Source organism: Gymnoscopelus braueri (genome assembly GCF_963280865.1).
Source record: "Gymnoscopelus braueri genome assembly, chromosome: 5".
Lineage (NCBI taxonomy): Eukaryota > Metazoa > Chordata > Actinopteri > Myctophiformes > Myctophidae > Gymnoscopelus > Gymnoscopelus braueri.
In genome coordinates this window covers 9,761,560-9,781,228 of record NC_137606.1, presented here as the reverse complement: position 1 = coordinate 9,781,228, position 19,669 = coordinate 9,761,560, and the positions used below count along the sequence as shown (strand labels likewise).

General features: G+C 40.2%; 2 protein-coding genes across 4 annotated transcripts in view; one reads left to right on the top strand and one right to left on the bottom strand.

Annotated features, from left to right (window-relative positions):
* The first annotated feature begins 1,347 nt into the window (after positions 1-1,347).
* On the top strand, positions 1,348-6,024 carry LOC308085512 (uncharacterized protein). Of its 3 annotated transcripts, none has more exons than XM_080428703.1 (4): positions 1,348-1,490; positions 3,051-3,341; positions 4,570-4,668; positions 5,526-6,024. In XM_080428703.1, the coding sequence occupies exons 1-4, from the start codon at positions 1,481-1,483 to the stop codon at positions 5,537-5,539; spliced, it is 414 nt and encodes a 137-aa protein (XP_080284829.1). In that variant the 5' UTR covers positions 1,348-1,480; the 3' UTR covers positions 5,540-6,024. The 3 variants fall into 3 exon arrangements, with proteins under 3 accessions (XP_080284829.1, XP_080284827.1, XP_080284828.1); XM_080428701.1 differs by having other exon boundaries at positions 1,348-1,496; XM_080428702.1 differs by having other exon boundaries at positions 1,371-1,496; positions 3,054-3,341.
* A 111-nt stretch (positions 6,025-6,135) lies between these two features.
* Positions 6,136-19,669, bottom strand: part of cep295 (centrosomal protein 295) — a 40,095-nt gene continuing 26,561 nt past the window's right edge. Inside the window, exons 23-32 of the mRNA XM_080428700.1 lie at positions 18,854-19,029; positions 17,202-17,835; positions 16,272-16,439; positions 13,469-14,013; positions 12,850-13,023; positions 11,663-11,735; positions 10,993-11,316; positions 10,240-10,333; positions 7,844-7,943; positions 6,136-6,609 (exon numbers count right to left, since the gene is read on the bottom strand). Coding sequence (XP_080284826.1) covers positions 6,568-6,609; positions 7,844-7,943; positions 10,240-10,333; positions 10,993-11,316; positions 11,663-11,735; positions 12,850-13,023; positions 13,469-14,013; positions 16,272-16,439; positions 17,202-17,835; positions 18,854-19,029 — 2,330 coding nt within the window. The 3' untranslated portion in view covers positions 6,136-6,567. The remainder of the gene's footprint in view (positions 6,610-7,843; positions 7,944-10,239; positions 10,334-10,992; positions 11,317-11,662; positions 11,736-12,849; positions 13,024-13,468; positions 14,014-16,271; positions 16,440-17,201; positions 17,836-18,853; positions 19,030-19,669) is intronic.

The following is a 19,669-nucleotide window of genomic DNA, read 5'->3' as shown; positions in this document are numbered from 1 at the left end:
GAGGTCAAATAGTATAAACTGGATGAACTGTATTGAGTGTGTAAAGACAGGCATGTTTTGTGTCCTTGGAGTATTTCCTTAGGGACCTTGGGGGCCAAAAGGTTGAGAAATCCTGCTTTGTGTTTCTTCAAGACTGATGAAACACAACTGTATTTCAATTAAGTTGTATCTGTATTTTACCAACTAAACTAAACTACACTGAAGAACCATGACCTAACCATACAGTGGCTTGTCAGGTTCGTTGCAGTGGTGAAACGTAATAAAGTACTTTACTACAATTTTGAGATACTTTTACTTTACTTGAGTGTGTCAATTTTTTCAGAACTTTATACTTCTACTCCACTACATTTCCGAGGCAAATGAATAATGAAACTAGAGGACAATATCTGACTCCAAGTTCGCGGCAATTAATTATTGGGTGAGTACACACGCAGCGCTACAAGTCTGCTTCCCAGGCGGGCATAGGAGTGAGCTATTATTCAATGTAATATCACAGCCTCTCAAGGCTAGTGTCTACCGTGTTCAGCAATAATGTTTTGCCTCCACTTATGCCGTGCCGACTGAAAAAACGTCATAATATTTACAAACAGAAAAGTGGTCAATAGTTGAAATATTTTGTCAGTTTTGAAAACAAAAAATATTATATTATATATTATTTTGCATGCAAGACAGATGAAATGTTCTCATTTTCCCCACTAGATGGCAGCATAGAGCCATGCAGACTGCAGAGTAGGCCTACTGTCTACACACTTTCAAATATAGACCCTATGATAGAGACTCACTGTCACTGTCAGTTTAGGCCTATGGTATGTGGAGAAATGTCTAGTGGTGGAAGAAGTAGGCTACTCAGATTCTTTACTTAAGGACAAGACCACTTTGCTAGAGGTTTGGGTTGTGTAGTTACCTTGGCATGACGTAACTCCAAAGGTGGACAAGAAATTTAAAAATTATAATATAATAATAATAGTACAATTAGAGCTTCCATTAGAGCTATGAATTATATTCAGCAAAATTTGATACAAAACAAACATGGGCTTTCCTACATGGTGGAAAGTCTGGTGATGTGAGGTTAGGTGTGTCAACTTGGAGAGTAGAAGTAAAAGTACTGAACATTGGAAATACTCCAGTAAATTAAAATACCTCAAATTTGTACTTATAAAGTACAGTACTTGAGTAAATGTACTTAGTTGCCACTGATCACGAGTATCCCATTCCTTCCTGACCCGCCGCTGTAACGGACACTGAAAAGATCAGTAACTTATTTTCCTTCTTTTTTTTTTTTTCACTTTGACCCTATGTTGCAACTTTCACTTTCGATCCCGGAAAAGGGGAAGCTACTACTACTAAACCGCCATTAACTTAACCGCTATTTGTGTCGATTGTTTACTGGGCTGGCACTGTCCGTTATTATTATTATTATTATTATTATCCTATATTTATCTCTCTTGCATTAATTTGTTCATCTGACTGGACTACCGGCATGGCATCAGGTTCAGGTAGGTGACGACTTGAACTTGAACAGGCTACATAAATGTTAGCCCTGAATTAGCTGTAGACAGTATACAACCCTCGTAGACGTATTTATAATTCTGACGTTTTCAATCTACGAGAGTTGTAGGGTTCACGCCTCATGGAGACATGGACTCTCTGCACTATGCCCCTCAGATACTCCAAACGTGTACAAATTGAAAATAAAGGTGCTTACCCCAAAGCCCCAAATGTTAACTACTTCTACGTGGTAGTAGTTTAATGTAATAATCGATATCTTTCAATAAAGAAGTGTTTTAATGCCGTCTGTGGCCGAACGCCATTTTTTCACCCTCGTTTACTTTCTGTTTACATTTAGTGTAATTCCAGGTTTCACCGGATGCGCCCCCTCACTACCCGTCACTACCGCCCATTGGGAACTTCCGACAAAATCGGCCACAGACGGCATTAAAACACTTCTTTATTGAAAGATATGGATTATTACATTAAACTACTACCGCGTAGAAGTAGTTAAAATTTGGCGCTTTGGGGTAAGCACCTTTATTTTCAATTTGTACACGTTTGGAGTATCTGTGGGGCATAGTGCAGAAAGTCCATGTCTCCATGGGGCGTGAACCCTACAACTCTCGTAGATTGAAAACGTCAGAATCATAAATACGTCTACGAGGGTTGCTACAGCTAGCCCTGAATCATGACTGACATTCATGGCGCAACTTGTTCCTGGTTTTGAAAATGTCTCCATGCATTTACAACCCTTACATCTACATAAACGTCAAGATTTTAAATATAAAGTGCTGACCCCAAGGCCATGGATGTAACAAGTTGAAAAGCTCGGGTCAGTACCCGTATCTTCTGTATTGTTCAATAAAAAGCATTTAAATCCGATCGGCGGCCAGTTATAATATCAGAGTGCAATACACCTCACAACCGATAGGGGCGCGTAGTTGAAAGCATATGATTTTTTATTTTTTTTAATGGCCACCGATCAGATTAAAATGCTAATTATTGAACAATACGGAAGATACAGGTATTTAGACCCGGGCGCTTTAACGTGTTACATCCGTGGCCGTGGGGTCAGTACTTTATATTTGAAATCTGAACGTTTATGTAGATGTTCAATTATAGTTACAGTTACTTTGTAGATTTTTGTTATTATTACAAAACATACATTAACCACTTGCGCCCTATATATATTTTGGCCATTTGAAAATAGCTCACAATGAGATGCATTGTGAGCTTGTAGATCTGCTATTTTCAAAAGATGTTTATACATTTGAAAACTTGAAATGGGGACATTCTGCATAATGAGTACTTTTACTTTTGGTACTTTACAATTTGATGCCAATACGTTTGTACTTTTACTCAAGTACATTTTTAATTCCGGACCTTTACTTGTAACAGAGTATTTAAATTTAGCAGTATTTATACTTTTACTTAAGTAAACAATTAGAGTAGTTTTTCTGATTATCAGACAGTGGTGGAAAGTTATATATCAGACTCTGATATATAACTTTACCGACTCGCTGCTTTCATTGTTCAACATGTATATTTTCTCCACACAGAAGATGTGAACTACATACACCTGGAAGAAGACCTCGAATTGCATCCAGATCCTAGCACTGAACGCATCACTGGCATCCTGTGGAAAATTGGCCCCAATAAGGTGACAGAATGGGATGAGGGCTTTGGTCCTGATGTTGACTACTACGGGCCATATAGAGAGCGCACAGAATTGAATAAAACAACTGGTCGGTTGGTCATCAAAAACATGACCAAAGAAGACAGTGGAATATATTCTGTGGAGGTGAACGGCCGACTGCAGAGCAGGACTCACAAGGTTGAAGTGACAAGTAGTAAGTATGCATTGTGTCCCATGTAGGATAAATATGATGGGTGTGTGTTGTTCCTATATCACATATATGGGCAACTAGCGGCCCGGGGTCCACATGCGGCCCCACCTCCAGAACCTGAAGTTAACATAAGTATAACTAAATGCATTTGAAATTAAATAAAAATGTAACTTTTCAGGATTCCAATTAAAAAAAGAAAGAAAATGGATTCCAATTAACAAAAGTAGCAAAAATAGCAGATCTACAAGCTCAAAACGCATCACACTGCAATGCGCTGTGAGCTTGTAGATCGGCTATTTTTGCTACTTTTGTGACATAGAAATACGGCATTAATTTACGAAAAAACTTTTTTTTTAAGGAGAAAAGAGATGTCTGAAAGTATATGCAATGTGGCCCTCTGGAGTGAGTGTGGAAATATAGTGTCCCTCTCCATCATCAAAGTTGCCCACCCCTGTTCTAGAAAACGTTAATTTGAATGGTTAGTGTTAAGGATCCTAATCATTCAAATTAAGCATCTATCGACCCAAGTGTATCAGTGATGTTACCTATGGAAGATTACACAGCCAACATGTGCATATGTTTTCCTAATCAAACTGTTTCAAACTGATCATTACCAGTGGTGTAAAAAAATTAAGTATCAATACTGCAATATAGAAATACTCTTTTACAAGTAAAAGTCTGGAATTCAAAATGTACTTAAAGTACCAAAAGTAGAAAGTACCTATTATACAGAATGTCTCATTTCAAGTTTTCAAATGTATAAAAATCTTTTGAAAATAACCGATCTACAAGCTCACAATGCGTCGCATTGTGAGCTTGTCGATCGGTTATTTTCAAATGGCCGAAATGTAGCCTACATTAACCAGCTGACGTGGTTAATGTATGTTTTGTAATAATAATCAAAATCTATAAGTAACTAGTAACTGAAGTTTTCAAATAAATGTAGTGGAGTAAAAGTAAAATATTTGGCTCCGAGATGTAGTGGAGTAGAAGGGAAATTGGAAACACTTAAGTAAAGTACAAATACCTCAAAATTGTACTGAAGTACAGTACTTGAGTAAATGTGCTTAGTTACTTTCCACCACTGATCATTACCAGTATTTCTGAGCTGTGTTCATTCTATTTCCCCCTGAAGAGAGTGTCTCTTTACCCCCCCCCCCCACTGTGATATTCTTGAATATAAAGCAAATTAAATCCAGTAACAAAGCCTTCATGTTTTTCCTCTCTTAAGGAGATACACCCACGGGAGGGATGCATAGCCTCATTATCGTCGGTATTTTCCTTGCACTTGCCGTTTCATTGGGTATTTCGTTGGGTATGAAGTTTCGTGGTAAGTTTATATACTCATTTAAAGTTACACATAATATGCAGTATATCATGCTTCCTAAGTTACTGCTCAAGCAGCTACATGTAATGTCTCACAAGCAATTTATTCAAGGAACTGGAACGTCAACAAGTTGACCCAACAAGTTGACCCAACAAGTTGATCCGTACATATGCATTGTGTCCTGTGAAGCATACATGTTATGGGTATGTGTTGTACTTTTATGATGTTAGGGTTAATGGAAAGGTTTATTTTATGAACATTCTCTATTGATAATGCAAGGATTAGGGAATGTGTCTAAATCAGTAGGATTGCCATGGTGATTCAAATGCAAAGGCAGAGAGAGAGAGACTAAGAAAGAGTGAAATAATTTCCCCCACATACTGTAGCTGTAAATGAAGTTATTAAATGTTTGATGAAAACCTTTCAGCTTAAAAAGGAGTAGTTCACCCAAAAAATTACTTATTTTCTATGAATTACACACCCCATGAAGCCTTGAATTCATGGAGATTTTTGTTTTTGTCACATTCCTAAGCCAATAATTTGACTCTTTGAGTCTCCGCCAGTCATCAAATTATTGGCTCAGGAATGTGACAAAAACAAATAAATCTCCATGAACTCAAGGTCTTCATGGGGGTGTGTAATTCAAAGAAAATATGGGTGAATTACATTTCTCCAACACTTCCTCTGTCTTACTTCTTAAAATTCAGTTGCATTTCTAGTGGACACTTTTAGCATCATACCCAGAAATCTGCGTCTCATTTTGTTCATTGCAATATCAAAATGGTATGTTGTATCTGCTTGTGTGTAGAGTTCCAATAATTGACCTAACCCTCCGTTTCTCTGTCTTTCATCTCTTCCAGACAGCCAGCCCTGATGAGGAGGTCGAATCACAATGAAGTTCCATTTGGCTTGTCAGCAATTTTTACTGTTTCCATCACTGCTTGTTGTTGTCCTTCTAATGCGTGAGGGGGCCGTGTTTTTTTTTTCAATTACTTTTTTCATTTGGTTTCATTTTCAAATAAAATTATAAAAATGAAAAAAAAGAATTGGAAAAACACGGCCCCCTCACGCATTAGAAGGACAATATCAGTCACCAGAACCAAGGATATGTGTTTTCAATGAATCCAACATGGTTAAAATGGAGTTTAAAGTTACAATGGGTTTGTATAGGAAGGGGGCGTGTCTGATTAAATGAATATCAAATATCTTTAAATACTGAATCAAGCAACTTAAAAAACTGTCTGGGGTAGACGTTAAAATGACTCCAAACATGTTTGAAAGTGAAATATCCCTTTAACACCATAACTTAAAAATACACCATCATTTTAAAATGTTAAAATGTAACAGATGAGTGAGCAGATTCTTACTGGAGTAGAACAGTACTAAAACTCAGGGACAGTGGGTGAACAGGAGTTTCCTTCCAAAAAAACCTATTATACAGTTTACACCCACTTACATTGATACAAAAAAAAAGGCTTATCCAACTGACTTCTTATCCTAAAGTGTGCCAGAATCACTAAACCCAGAGCAGTGGAATGGACTTTTCAGTAAGCAAACATCTCACGCTTTGTATATTTGACTGTATCAAAAGTTTTTATTAAATTACCACGTGTAAAAGTGCGTCTCAATACAGTATGCTCATTAACTTGACCAATGTGGGACTTTATGAACCACGTCATGTTTTCTGCTCCAGAGAATTCACTTAAACACAATTTATTATAAAAACAATTATGAATTAACTTAAAATAAATTTAGACAACTTAGACTCAGCCGTTTGTGCGTAACAATGTGGAATGTATCAAACAGTATCTGCAATAAAAACATTTTCTCCAAAAATAAATATAAAAATAATAAAAATACATTTACAATAAAAAATTGTCAAATACAAAACAATTATATCCGTCATTGCAGAGTCTTCTTAGCTCTGAGTTTCTGTAAGGTTTTCTGTGGAGAGATAGATAGTGATATCCTTAAAAATGTGTTCGATGACAAACTGTTTACAGACCTCTAGTTTTATGGTGGTAACGTCAGTGGTGGAAAGTAACTAAGTACTGTTTTGAGGTAGTTGTTTCCAATACTTTTACTTCTATTCCACTACATCTCAGAGGCAAATTTTATACTTTAACTTTAATTTTATACTTTAACTTTAATTTATTTAATTTTATTTAATTATTTGAAAACTTAAGTTACTTTGTTAGATTTTGATTATTATTACAAAACATACGTTAACCACTTCAGCCCTATATACATTTCCATTGTGAGCTTGTAGATCTGCTATTTTCAAAAGATCTTTATACATTTGAAAACTTGAAATGGGACATTCTGCATAATGAGTACTTTTACTTTTGGTACTTTTGATGACAATACTTTTGTACTTTTACTCAAGTACATTTTGAAATCTGGACTTTTACTTGTAACTGTGTATTTCTATATTGCAGTATTGATACTTTTACTTAAGTACACAATGTGAGTACTTTTTCCACCACTGGGTAACGTTAATGCTTATTGGTAGCATTGACCCTTTTCACAGCAGCCATTTTACATGAAATGGTACAGTAGGGTAAATTCTCATGATGATAGACAATATTTGGATTGACATCGTGCCCAGGTAGCTACAGTACACAACTCAAGATTATACCAAAGTTCAACATGGACTTAAAAGGTAGGGTAAGTGATATGTTTTGGTCAAAACAAAACGTTTTTTGTTAGAAGGTTAAAGCACTATATTCTGATAGTACGGTAATCATTGTTTGTTCAGTACTCAGTCTCCATGTCTCTCCAGCTGAGCTCTTTAATAAACAGAAAATACATGTTCAGGTACATTGTACATTGTAGGTGACAAAATGTCAGCCAATCAGGGGTGTACCCATTGATCAGCTTCATTTTTAATAGTGTTCCAGTTTTGTCTGCTGATTTCTTTGTGTCACCACTTCCAATTTCACTTGTTTAATCTGTATCCTGACTGAGTTCTCTATTCTGATTGGATCAAATGAAAATGCATTTTCTGTTTACTAAAGAGCTGGACAGACATGGCGACTCCTGTTACTGAACAAACACTCAATGAGTACTATCAGAATATAGAGCTATTTAACACTTATTTTAACCAAAGAAAATCACTTACCCGACCTTTGACCCGATCCAAAACCTCTGTTCAGTTCTCATAAACCAAGAGTTGTACCTTGTGGAACTCCTTGGCCTTCAGTCGGTTTTTGGCACAGGCCTCCTCCCTGCTCTTGAACTCCTTCTGGCGTTTCACCTCCTCCAGCCGGCCATACAACCTGGGGAAAGATGGAAAACCATACAGGTGAATAGGAGTTCATCATAATGCGTCATCCAGCAAGGAAACGGTTGGATCAGGTACTTCTCTAGCATAGGGGCACACAATGGCTGCGGGTACATGGACAGTTTCATTCGGAATGAATACACTTCTATTCGGAATGAATGAATGGATGAATTCATTCAGAATAGATTTGCTCATGTAAACACCTCAATTGGAATAGAATATTCCATTCCAGTCTGACCCGAATGAATTTTCATTCGGGTTAGGAGGGGTGGTATAGACCATTTGAATCGGTATATACCAACCGGAATTGACCATGTAAACACCTTATTCCGAACGCTCCTCTCTGTTTGGAATACATGCATTATTGCATTCCTTTGCGCATGTCCGTGCTTAGTAGTGCTGTCAGAATTGTCCAAAAATGACCTATTAAATCTCTAATTCGACCACGGTTGGTGCTGAGAAGCGCTCACTCCTGCGGGATAAAATGAATGATTCTATTCTATAGCGTCATTTAATAAGCCTGTCATGGTTAAGCCCAGACTTGTCGAGGAGAACGGACGCTCCGAGGATTGCTGGCCGGCTACACTTATATGGATATTTTTCTAAACAGGTATTTTAGTCCTCAGTTTTTAAAAAGAATCCCTGGCCACATGACAAAGATTTAAAAAAAAATCCCTGTCCACACGTAAACGCAGAAACGCATTGATCAGCTGCAAGCTTCAATTTGAAATCAGATTTTACATTTATTTTATATATGAGGGGCCAAATACATATACATTTTTAATCACATGTTAAGGCCCAATACTGCAATAGCTGCATTATTTTAATAGCATACGTGAACAAAAATAAATGAAAACAACATTATTAGGGCGCAGCTGCAGCGAAAACGTTTGAGTTTTACTTCATCAATTCATTCCATGGGCAGCTGGAACGGTCGTCCCAAAACACCCCGCCCCATGCACCTTTTGAGCGGGCCATACGCGGCCGCTCCATGGTCGCTGGATTTTCACCCGGGGCGATTGTGTTTTAGGACGACAGACCCCGCATACAACCCGTGTGCGCTACTCGGCGCACGGCGCAGAAAGAGGGGTTTCGTCACAGTGAATGAGTTACAGCATGTTTCAAAGCCTTTTCATAATAATACAAGAAAAACGTGACATTTGGCATAATGAGTAGCCTATACTTTCTACTTTAAGTGTATTTTGATGCCAATACTTTTGTACTTTAGCCATAAATGAGCGTGCCTTGTTTCATAGACTGTAAGTGTTGCTCTCTCTCTCTCTCATTTATTATTATAATGACCATGAGCGGTCGGGTGTTTATGTAGGCCTATTATTATTTATTATTATGACCATGTGCGAATGCGCGATGACGTCATCGTACCTACATGAGAAATGTGACAAATAGTATAGGCTAGCCTAAGTTTTACCGTGTCTGGTACCAATACAAAAAAAGAAACTGGTCTGAACTTGTAGATCTGCTAATTTTGCATTAAAACGGCGATAACAAAGGAACACAGGCTTGCACCGCATACAACGCTGCCTGGCCAGGAGTCGGGGCGTTGCTTCCCGGCCTGCCTACGACCAACAGACGACCAACAGACCTCCGCCACGGAGGCACAAGGGGGCTATTGCCTCCTCCCCATGCCCACCAGGGGAAGCTCTGCTCTGGGTAGTGGCCCCTGGTCCATGCCCGGGCGTAGGCGGGAACCACTTTGCGCATGTCCAAAGTTATATTCCGAATGAATGCTTTGGGTCATGTAAACGAGGAATACTTTTATTCAGGTCCCATGTAAACAGGTGAGTGTATCAGATTCCTCTATTCGGAATGAGTTCATTCGGAATGAATTCATTCTGAATGAATACATGATGGTCCATGTACCCGCAGCCAGTGAGAACAAGAGAAGACTGGAGCACACTGATCAAATCACAGAATGTACTGTGCCAATGTGGCAGAGTAGCCCTGCCTGAACACCAGAAGCCTAAAGGCCCTGATACACTGAAGTGTCAGAGTGTCCGTGACGTAATGTCAAGTATTCACATTGGAAGCATCAAATTGTCTCTCACATTATATCCACATTACGCTATGGATATAAACTCTGAGAAGATCACATTTATATGGTTAGTTAGGATTAAGATGCTGATGTTTTATTAATGTGATCTAGCAATTGTCATTAAGGATGGACCCAACAGGTCCATAATGCATAGAACCTTAACTGAAGTAGAATTTTTTTTTTATCACATCATCATCATCTCTGGGTACAAAAAGGTACCTCAGCAGTCAGTCAGTACCTCTGTGTTCTCTGGTGCATCTCTGAAACGTCAAGTTTCCTCTGCTCAGGTGTACAGATCCTCACCTCACCCACCTTCAGCCTCACATCACCCACTGATTAACAGAGAGAGAGAGAGAGAGAGAGAGAGAGAGAGAGATGGGACCCAAGTTAGATTTAACATGGACTGTTGGATCTAACTTTGAGGTCATTTACCAATGTTATTTAACCATCAATTGTGCTTTTTGAGCACCTGTAGGATTACCTGTTATTAACCCATTAAGACGGGGAACGCATCTGTGTCATTTTTGGATTTCTTTGGCTATTCAAAAATAGCAGATCTACAAGCTCATTGCGCGGCACTTTGTGCTATTTTTGAAAAATGTAGAATGTTTGTGCAAATATATATATAAAAAAAAATTACATTAACGACTTGAACCCTCGCATCCCTATTCTGAGTGGAACATTAGCCAAAAATAGCCGATCTACAAGCTCACAAAAGTATTGACCGTTAAAGTGGTTAAATGTCTGAAAATACACATTAATTCAATATACACCGATGATAGTGCTGTCAAAGTCTATGAAACTGTGTCAGAAATCTATGATTTCTTTAATCTGCAGCACAATTTTATACAATACAGTATGTAGTGGGGGGTCCCTGCTTCATCTCTCTGTCAGCTAAGGGGTCCTTGGCCTGATCCATATGCAATCTTTCATATTGCAGATTTGGTCTAAATGACCTCCAATGGCCACATTAGTAAAACTTTGTTCTTACCTGGAATAGAAAGTTCTGGCTTCTTGTGTACACAATCGTCTAAAGTGACAGGGGAAGACGTGTCAGTGGTCCCGTCCTCAACCTGTCCTGGGACGGACTTCACATTGGTGGAATTCTGAGGTTCTGAATGAGACCTGGCTCTGCACGGCAAGGACAGAAGGTCCCTGGCTTTAGGCTGTTCTTCAGGTTGGGCCTTGGTTCGGTCTCTTTTAGCCTTGATTTCTTCCACCCTTCTGGTAGATCTCTGAAGCAGAGCCTTACGTTTCTGTTGAAAGGCCTCTGGTGAGCCCGAAGTGGCATCCCACTGAAACTCCAGGAGCATCTCTGTAATTAAATCAAGAGACAAACCAGGGGGCAGGACCCAATCAGTCACATTTACTTATGTCTTTGCATTACGTCAATAATTCACCTTTTGAAGTTAACCAAGGTGAGTCTTTCTGTTTGTTATATCTCCTCAACACAGAATTAGATTTGTTTTAGTCAGGACGAGAATACAAGTCAATTGTGTCAGAAACAGAGGGTACACATTGTTAAAACTTGGAAGGAATCCAAACAAACTGACCCCAACAACAAGCTCTAAATATCTGTCACTTAAAACTAAATTCTGTAACTGATGCGAGTTTAAGAGAAAAATGCTAATGTCATCAAATATATGCTTTATGAATTTCACCTGCATGCGGTTGGGTTCTCTTCTCCTCAAAGGAAACGGCACTCTCCTCTTGTAACATTTTTGGTTCCACCTCCTAAAAAGAATACCAGTGTTGTAGTGTGAGAGAGTAGTGTGAGAGGGACAAAGTGGCATTCCAAAATCTTACCAAATAGAGGAATAGAAAATAAGATTATCTAAAGGAACTGTAAGAGCCATTTGAGCCATATATATGATTGCTTGTTAATTGCTTGTTAATTGATGATGTCACTGCAGGGCTTGGTCAAGGCCAAGTTGCCTAGGTATTTAACAGGGCTGTAATCAGCAGCAGGTGTTGCCAGTGGCAAACAGTTTTCGACTGTGTTACATGACAACTGGAGGTCTGTGTGCGTTTGACTGTTTATTTATTTATGTTATTATTTAGTGTATGCTATAGCGCAGTGGTTCCCCAACTTTTTCATGTCAAGGACCCCCAAATTGACACTTATTAGCCCGCGGACCCCCATTTGAAAAGATATGCCAGTGACCCCCATAAGAGAAGATTTTTTATGGCTCTAGCAGTGATTCTCAACCATTTTAATTTCAAGGACCCCCAGTTTGACATGCATTAGGCTACGGACCCCCATTTAATGGCATTTCTATCACTTGGACCCCAATTTATATTGTAAAATCTATGTTAATTTAACTCTGAGAGTGTACAAATTGTACACTCTCAGAGTTACAGACCCATAAGGGTCCATTTGGTGCCTAATCTATCATTTAGGTGGGGACCCCCTGGAACTCCCTCAAGGACCCCTGGGGGTCCCCGGACCCCACTTTGAGAACCAATGCTATAGTGAATGGCACGAAAGCTACTAAGAATAAAACGTTTGTTTATTAACTCAACGGACACTTGTGGACATCAGTTTGTATGGAGCACAAGTCAGAACTCCCTCTGCAACCAGTATAGTGCCAAAAGTATAGGACTCTTGACACTACACTTAATAGCACCCTAAGTATTGGACTTGGGCGCTACAGGAACTATATCTAATTATAACCTATCTAGGGTGAAATCTGCATTTTGGAAATACTAAACAATGTCCAATTTGTTCCAGATATCTAGAATATACTCTTTGATTATTGTAAAATCAACTTTTTGGACAACTAAAATGTAGTCCGTGACAGTCTACAGCAGGGGAAAGGTTTCATTTCAAACACAATAGTTGCCAGACCTCTTCCATTTGGCCTTTCTGTAATTCCATCCTTTCCTCTTCTCTGAGCTCTTCTTCAAGCTCCTTCTCGTCAGTGGCGGTTGTGTCTTGGTCCTGCAGTGTGGTGTCTGTCAGGCTCACCAATGTTAACTGAGATTCTTCCAGGATCCCCTTCTCATCGTCACCGACACGGCCCTGATTGGCAGGGGGAAATATGCTTTAGCCCAGTCCAGTGGTCATCTAACTTTTTCATATCAAGGACTACCCAAAATGATATGTATTTGGCCGCGGACCCCCATCTCAAAATATTTTGTTCCAGGGAAAGTTCCAGAAGCAAAGATTTGAGTTAAAAATGTTCCCTTTAAAAATATATATATATTCAAAGATTTGCACAGATTTTCATGATTTTTCAAAAATAGCAGATCTACAAGCTCATAGCACTCGGTGCCGCGCTATGAGCTTGTATATCTGCTATTTTTGAATAGCCAAAGTATAAAATAATGGCTATAGCTAAAATCAAAAATGACACAGACGCGGTATTAATGGGTTAAAACACAAAATCAATGACACCGAGTGGAATATATGTATTTATTTTCATTCCACTTTCACATGAACTATACTGAAAAAAATGACCACTTACCACTATTTGTTCCCAGATGTTTTCATGGTCGTATTCTTTCGGAACAGTCGGCGCTCTCTCCAGCAGCAGCGATGCTTGTGGGGTCGGTGGACCACCATCGCCACCACTAGGCGGTCGACTTGACAGACTGAGAGCGGCTGCTAGCTCCCCCTCCTGGTCAACGGGAGAGACGACAACAAAGTCTACAGATTCGTGAGGATGACACTGAGGGGATATGTTGAGCTGATCGAAGGATTCCTGGAGGAGGGCCGTGTTAGGGCTAGTTTGGGAGAGAGAAGAAGGTTCTTCTGCTCCTCTAAGGCGGTCCGGGGAGGGGTCGTCAGACATGACCGAAGAAGGTTCGGCGATTGGTCCCGCCTCGTCTTCCTCTGTTGAATACGTCAAGCGATTGCACACCTCGATGGCCGACTGTTCACTTCCTTCGGGCGAAGTAGTGGGCGTTTCCTGTTCAGGAAGGTGAAACGTCGTCATGGAAGGGTCTGCCGTCTCGTTGTGAGTGACCTCAGCCAGGAGAGGGTGGAAAGAGTCTGACGCTGGATTAAACACTGAAAGAGATTGAGGGGAAAATGTTAATATGGCTCCACCTAACAGTGATAAATATCAATAACAATCTTCTTAACCCATTAAGACCGGGAACGCATCTCCGTCATTTTAGATTTCCATGGCTATTCAGAAATAGCAGATATACAAGCTCATAGCGAGGCACCGAGTGCCACGCAATGAGCTTGTAGATTGTGAAAATGTGTGCAAATCTTTGAATATAATATTATTTAAAGCAAACATTTGTTACTCAAATCTTTGCTTCAGGGGGATTCTACAAATGTCTTCTAAATCCTAACATTGCTATATGTTGCTATATTCTTATGTTGCTATAATCAGTGGTTCTCAAACTTTTTCATGTCAAGGACCCCCGAAATGATATGTATTTAGCCGCGGACCCCCATCACAAAATATGTTGTTCCAGGGACCCCCCAGAAGCAAAGATTTGAGTTAAAAATGTTCGCTTAAAAAATATATATATTCAAAGATTTGCACACATTTTCAAGATTTTTCTAAAATAGCAGATCTACAAACTCATAGCGCGGCACTAGGTGCCACACTATGAGCTTGTAGATCTGCTATTTTTGAATAACTAAAGTATAAAATAATCAGGCATGCAAACAGCCCTGAGGTGAAAAAGGTGACAACATGTTGTTTTCTTTCGGGTCAGGTGTCACACAATTGCCCTATTTGGGTTCAAAAAGGTGACTGTAGCTGAAAAGTGACACTTTTGCATGTCTGAATAATGGTTAAAGTGGTTACACAGATGCGTTCCCGGTCTTAACACATTGCATGCCAGTCGCGTAGATCTACGCGAACCTATTTAAAGCCGCAGCGTGCCAGTCGCGTAGATCTACGCGAACCGCCGATTCCCATGTTAAGTGCCCCAGGTGCACTTTCCGAATTTTTTTGATCCATTTCCGTTTCCGGTTTTCGGTCGGAAACGGAATTATTCGGGTTCCGGTTTTTTCGATCGTATCCGCTTCCTGTCTGGGATCCTGTTTAAAACTCGATTTTCTCTGGTTGTTGTTTTTCTCCTCGCTGATCACTGTTTACCGTGTATCGGCTGTAGCTTCAAGATGGCGGCACGGATTTGGAAACTGTTTTCGCTGGTTGTTTCTCACGGATCCGCTGTGTGTTTAGAACCAAATGAACGCGCACTTTTAACTTATTTAGCGAGGTCTGTGGCGACATGAAAAAAACTAAAAAACAACAATAAAACGCTGGCACTGGTGAGTACATTATGAGATTAAACTCTGGCATGGAATGTGTTAATGGGTTAAAGCACTTTTCAAAATAAAAACTACAAAGTGTTTCGTGTCAAAGGAGTGGACACCAGAATGGAACCTTACATTGAGAAATTGTAACAATCAGAAACAGGGTAAAAGAGCAGCACCCACACAGTTACAAAACAAACACTGTTTATAGAATAATAGTTTATTTAAACATTGTAGTTAATTGTGTGGTAATAGTATTGTATAGCTAACTGTGAGATGTTTCTTTGTTACAGATACTATTATTTCCAGAAATATGCCACTTCATTTTGCTGTGAGTTTCCCTTGTTGAAACATTATATAACAATTATATATTAAAATGGTCTTAAAGAATACTAGGCTACCAAACTATGGGTGATTACTGAATAAAGATCTATTGAATCTTGACCTGAATCAAATACATTCAGTACAATTTCTGGCAGGGTGGAAAAAGTACTAACAGTTTTTACTTAAGTAAAAGTATCAATACTACAATGTAGAAATACTCTTACAAGTAAAAGTAAGGAACTAAACTAAGTTTACTTGAGTAAAAGTACAAAAGTATTGGTATCAAAATGTACTTAAAGTACCAAAAGTAGAAAGTACTCATTATGCAGAATGTTCCATTTCACAAGTTCAACATGTATAATAATCTTTTGAAAATAGCAGATCTACAAGCTCTCAATGCGACACATTGTGAGCTTGTAGATCTGCTATTTTCAAATGGCTGTAATGTATATAGGGCTGAAGTGGTTACTGTATGTTTTGTAATAATAATCCAAATCTACAATGTAACTAAAGTTTTCAAATAAATGTAGTGGAGTAAAGTACAATATTTGGATCCGAGATGTAGTGGAGTAGAAGTAAAAGTATTGGAAATTGGAAATACTCAAGTAAAGTACAAATATCTCGAAATTGTACTTAAGTACAGTACGTAAGTAAATGTACTAACACACTTTCCACCACTGATTTCAGGTCAAATAAACATGAGCGTCGTATTAGTGACTTACCTTCACTCCTTTCTGGGTCCAGTCCTGGAGCACGGGTAGCAGCTTGCAAGCTGTGGTCCTGTGGATCCAGCCCAGAGACAGGGGAACTGAGAGACCGAGCTTCCGGACCTACAACTGGGGCAGATGTCACAGTGACAGAGGCTGCGAGATCCACGCTGGTTCTTTCACCTATACGCACAAAATGAGTTTGTTTCAGAAACTTACAATATGATCTCATATCAACTCTCACAAAGACAAACATTAGGTCTCACGTGTGCAACTACCACCGTCAGGCACTGTGTTTTTCCCATGTCACAATCAATGATAAATAAAATAATTCTACCAATTTGACTTGAAACCTTTTTTAACCACCCACGTAAGCTATAATGAAAGGAAATGTGTATACAGTAGGGGTGTAACGATACAGTAACTGCATCGAAATATCAATTTTAATTTCAACAATGGAAGTATATCGATATGTAAACAGCAACATATGGTATCGTTTGACTTTGTATCGCATCGTATCGTTTTGCAATGCAGATAATCGATTGTATCGATGCTAAGTTCTTGTGCATCGTATTTAGCAATTTTAAGAAGAAAAAATAAAAAGAGGGGTTTAATTACTTTTCCATTCCATATAGCAACATTTGGTCTATCGATAAATGTGTGTAATCTCTGTATTCATGTCAAGGTGCGGGTTTGTCCATGTATTTGCCAGAGAATCAGTGTTTACTTATTTATATCATAATAATAATACATGTTTCCCGTAAAAAACCTGCACTATCCACATGTTTCACACAGATTTAATTTATTTGCTAAATAGTTACTGTATCGATTTTAAATCATTGAATCGTATCGCCATGAATTAACCAATATCGTGCATGTATCGTATTGTCAACCATGTATCGTGATGCGTATCGCATCGCATCGCTGTAATGTATCGTATCTTACCTGAACTTCCACTCCTCTGGACAGCAGACTCATCCAACTCCCCTACCAGTGGTCTCATGAGGCTCTCCTGGCCTTCATCCAACCACAGGGATGACTGCCCCAACTCCATCTGACCAATCGGCTGGCCAGCATAGACTCGCTGTGCTCCACTCGGGCCGTGGTGGGAGAGTCGGCCTAATATACGACTCAAAGCTGAGTCCCACCCACCGTGGTCCATACTTACAGAGACCGATTGGCCTGGCGGTGGACCAATCATGGACGAATGAGCCGTCGGTTGACCTGGGGACGGACCAATCATGGTTGAATGAGCCGACGGTTGACCCGGGGGTGGACCAATCGTTGACGAGAGAGCTGACGGTTGATGTGGAGGAGGACCAATCATGGACGAGAGAGCCGACGGTTGGCCAGTGAGTTGCTCCATGGTGGAGTCCCTCTGGTCTGAGACCAGGCAGGACGATTGATCTGCCAGCTGGCCAATGAGTGGCATGAAAGATAGGCAGGAGGACTGATCTGCAAGCTGGCCAATGAGAGGCCTGAAAGAAGTGTCCTGCTCTTGGTTCCCGGCCAGTGAAGAAGAGGCATCATGGCCGCCTGAGAAGCGCTCCAAGATCTGGTTGACTGTGTTGTCCCATTCCTGAAAGACAGGGAAAAGGGACATGCTATCATCGTCTGCTACATTAGATACATATTCCATGCAACACTATGACAGGTGGCCCCGTTTAGACAGCAACGGTCTCTAGAGAAAACGTCAAGATAAAATATCAGATGTGCCGTCCTGTTAAGACGGCAACAGCGTTATCGGGGGTTGAAAAGGCAATAAAGTAAGAGTGGATATCTTTTAAAACGCTCCGCTTGTAGATCGGCTATTTTCAAAAAAGAAAAAAAAATCTTGAGAAAATAAAGAGAGTAATAATAATCTTGTATGGGGATACCTGCACGGGGGGGGGGGGGCGGGGGGGTATGTGGACAAATACATATTAATTTGACATGAAGATGTTATGATATAAATAATGTTATAATAAGTGGACATGGCAACCAAACAAACAGGTGACAGAACGGAAGTCGTTCTATAGACCAATTATTTGTTTACCAACATTGAGACTGAACACACACAGGTGATTGTTTCATGCAATCAATTCCCAACATAGGGTGCGTTCGGAAATACAGCAATGAGCGCACTGGCCAATACAAACTAATAGGAGAGTGCGCTCCGGTGCGCAATTTCCGAACGCACCCTCGGTGCCGGACCTGCGTGCGCAATAGACCATATTCACACGGCGGCCATGTTTCTATGAAGTCAATGAAAGTAGCCACCCCGGGTGGCGGCACTTTCAATGTTAAATTCCAATATGGCCGCCGTGTGAATATGGTCTATACTGGTTCTTATCGCTTGCAACCAGTGTGACGTCGTCTGTTAATGGGTCTATACGCGTGTGTGACTGGTCTATCTGGTAGTGCGTCACACCGCCACCTAGCCACCTGGCATGCACACTGCAGCGTTTTCAATCACTGTTGCGCCTCCGGCCAGAACGTAGATTAAAAAGTGAGAACGCAACGGCACTTTGACACTTTCTCTAGAGACCGTTGTCGTCTAAACGTGGCCTAAATCGTCTGTGAGCGATGTGGACTCATGAGGGAGAAGAAACACACACCAAGACATGTCTCTGTGCAACTGAAGGAGTTTCTGAGGCGACAGGCTGTCTGTGCGTAGGTGAGTCTACGGGTCTCTCCTCGTCGAGTCCCACGTCTGGGACTCCAGTCCAGGACTGCTGGACCGCCAAGGAGCTGGTCTCCTCCACATAGGAGCCACCTCTGTCTGGAGAGGACACTGGAGAGGGAAGCAAGAGGAAGACACTTGTAAAGATGTGAGACAAAGAATTGATCGCAAATAATATTTGTGTAGCATTCACTATGGCAGTGGTTCTCAAACTTTTTCATGTCAAGGACCCCCAAATTGACACTTATTAGCCCGTGGACCCCCATTTGAAAAGATATGCCAGGGACCCCCATAAGAGAAGATTTTTATGGCTCTAGCTGTGATTCTCAACCATTTTAATTTCAAGGACCCCCAGTTTGACATGCATTAGGGGATTAGGCTAGGGACAGACCCCCATTTAATGGCATTTCTATCTCTGGGACCTAAGGGTCCATTTGGTTCCTAACTAGCCCATCTATCATTTAGCTGGGGACCCCCTGGAACTCCCTCAAGGACCCCTGGTGGTCCCTGGACCCCACTTTGAGAACCACTGAATTAAGGAATACACAAACATTTGGGGAAATAGGCTTTTATCCATTGATGGTTGTGCTATAAAGCAGTGGTTTCCCAACCGTTTTCTCCTTGGAGCCCCCACTCTTACATCTGACAAAAGCTGAGTCACCCCCCCGACCCCCCTCCCACATGCACAAGTGTTGTATTTTTCAAACATGTGAAAGGGGTATTTCACTTTCAAAAAAACTTTTGGTCATTT

Excerpts from the sequence above, each read along its gene's own strand:
- LOC308085512 (XM_080428701.1), top strand. Across the intron at positions 3,342-4,569 it reads CAAGGTTGAAGTGACAAGTA|GAGATACACCCACGGGAGGG; the intron begins GTAAGTATGCAT and ends TCCTCTCTTAAG.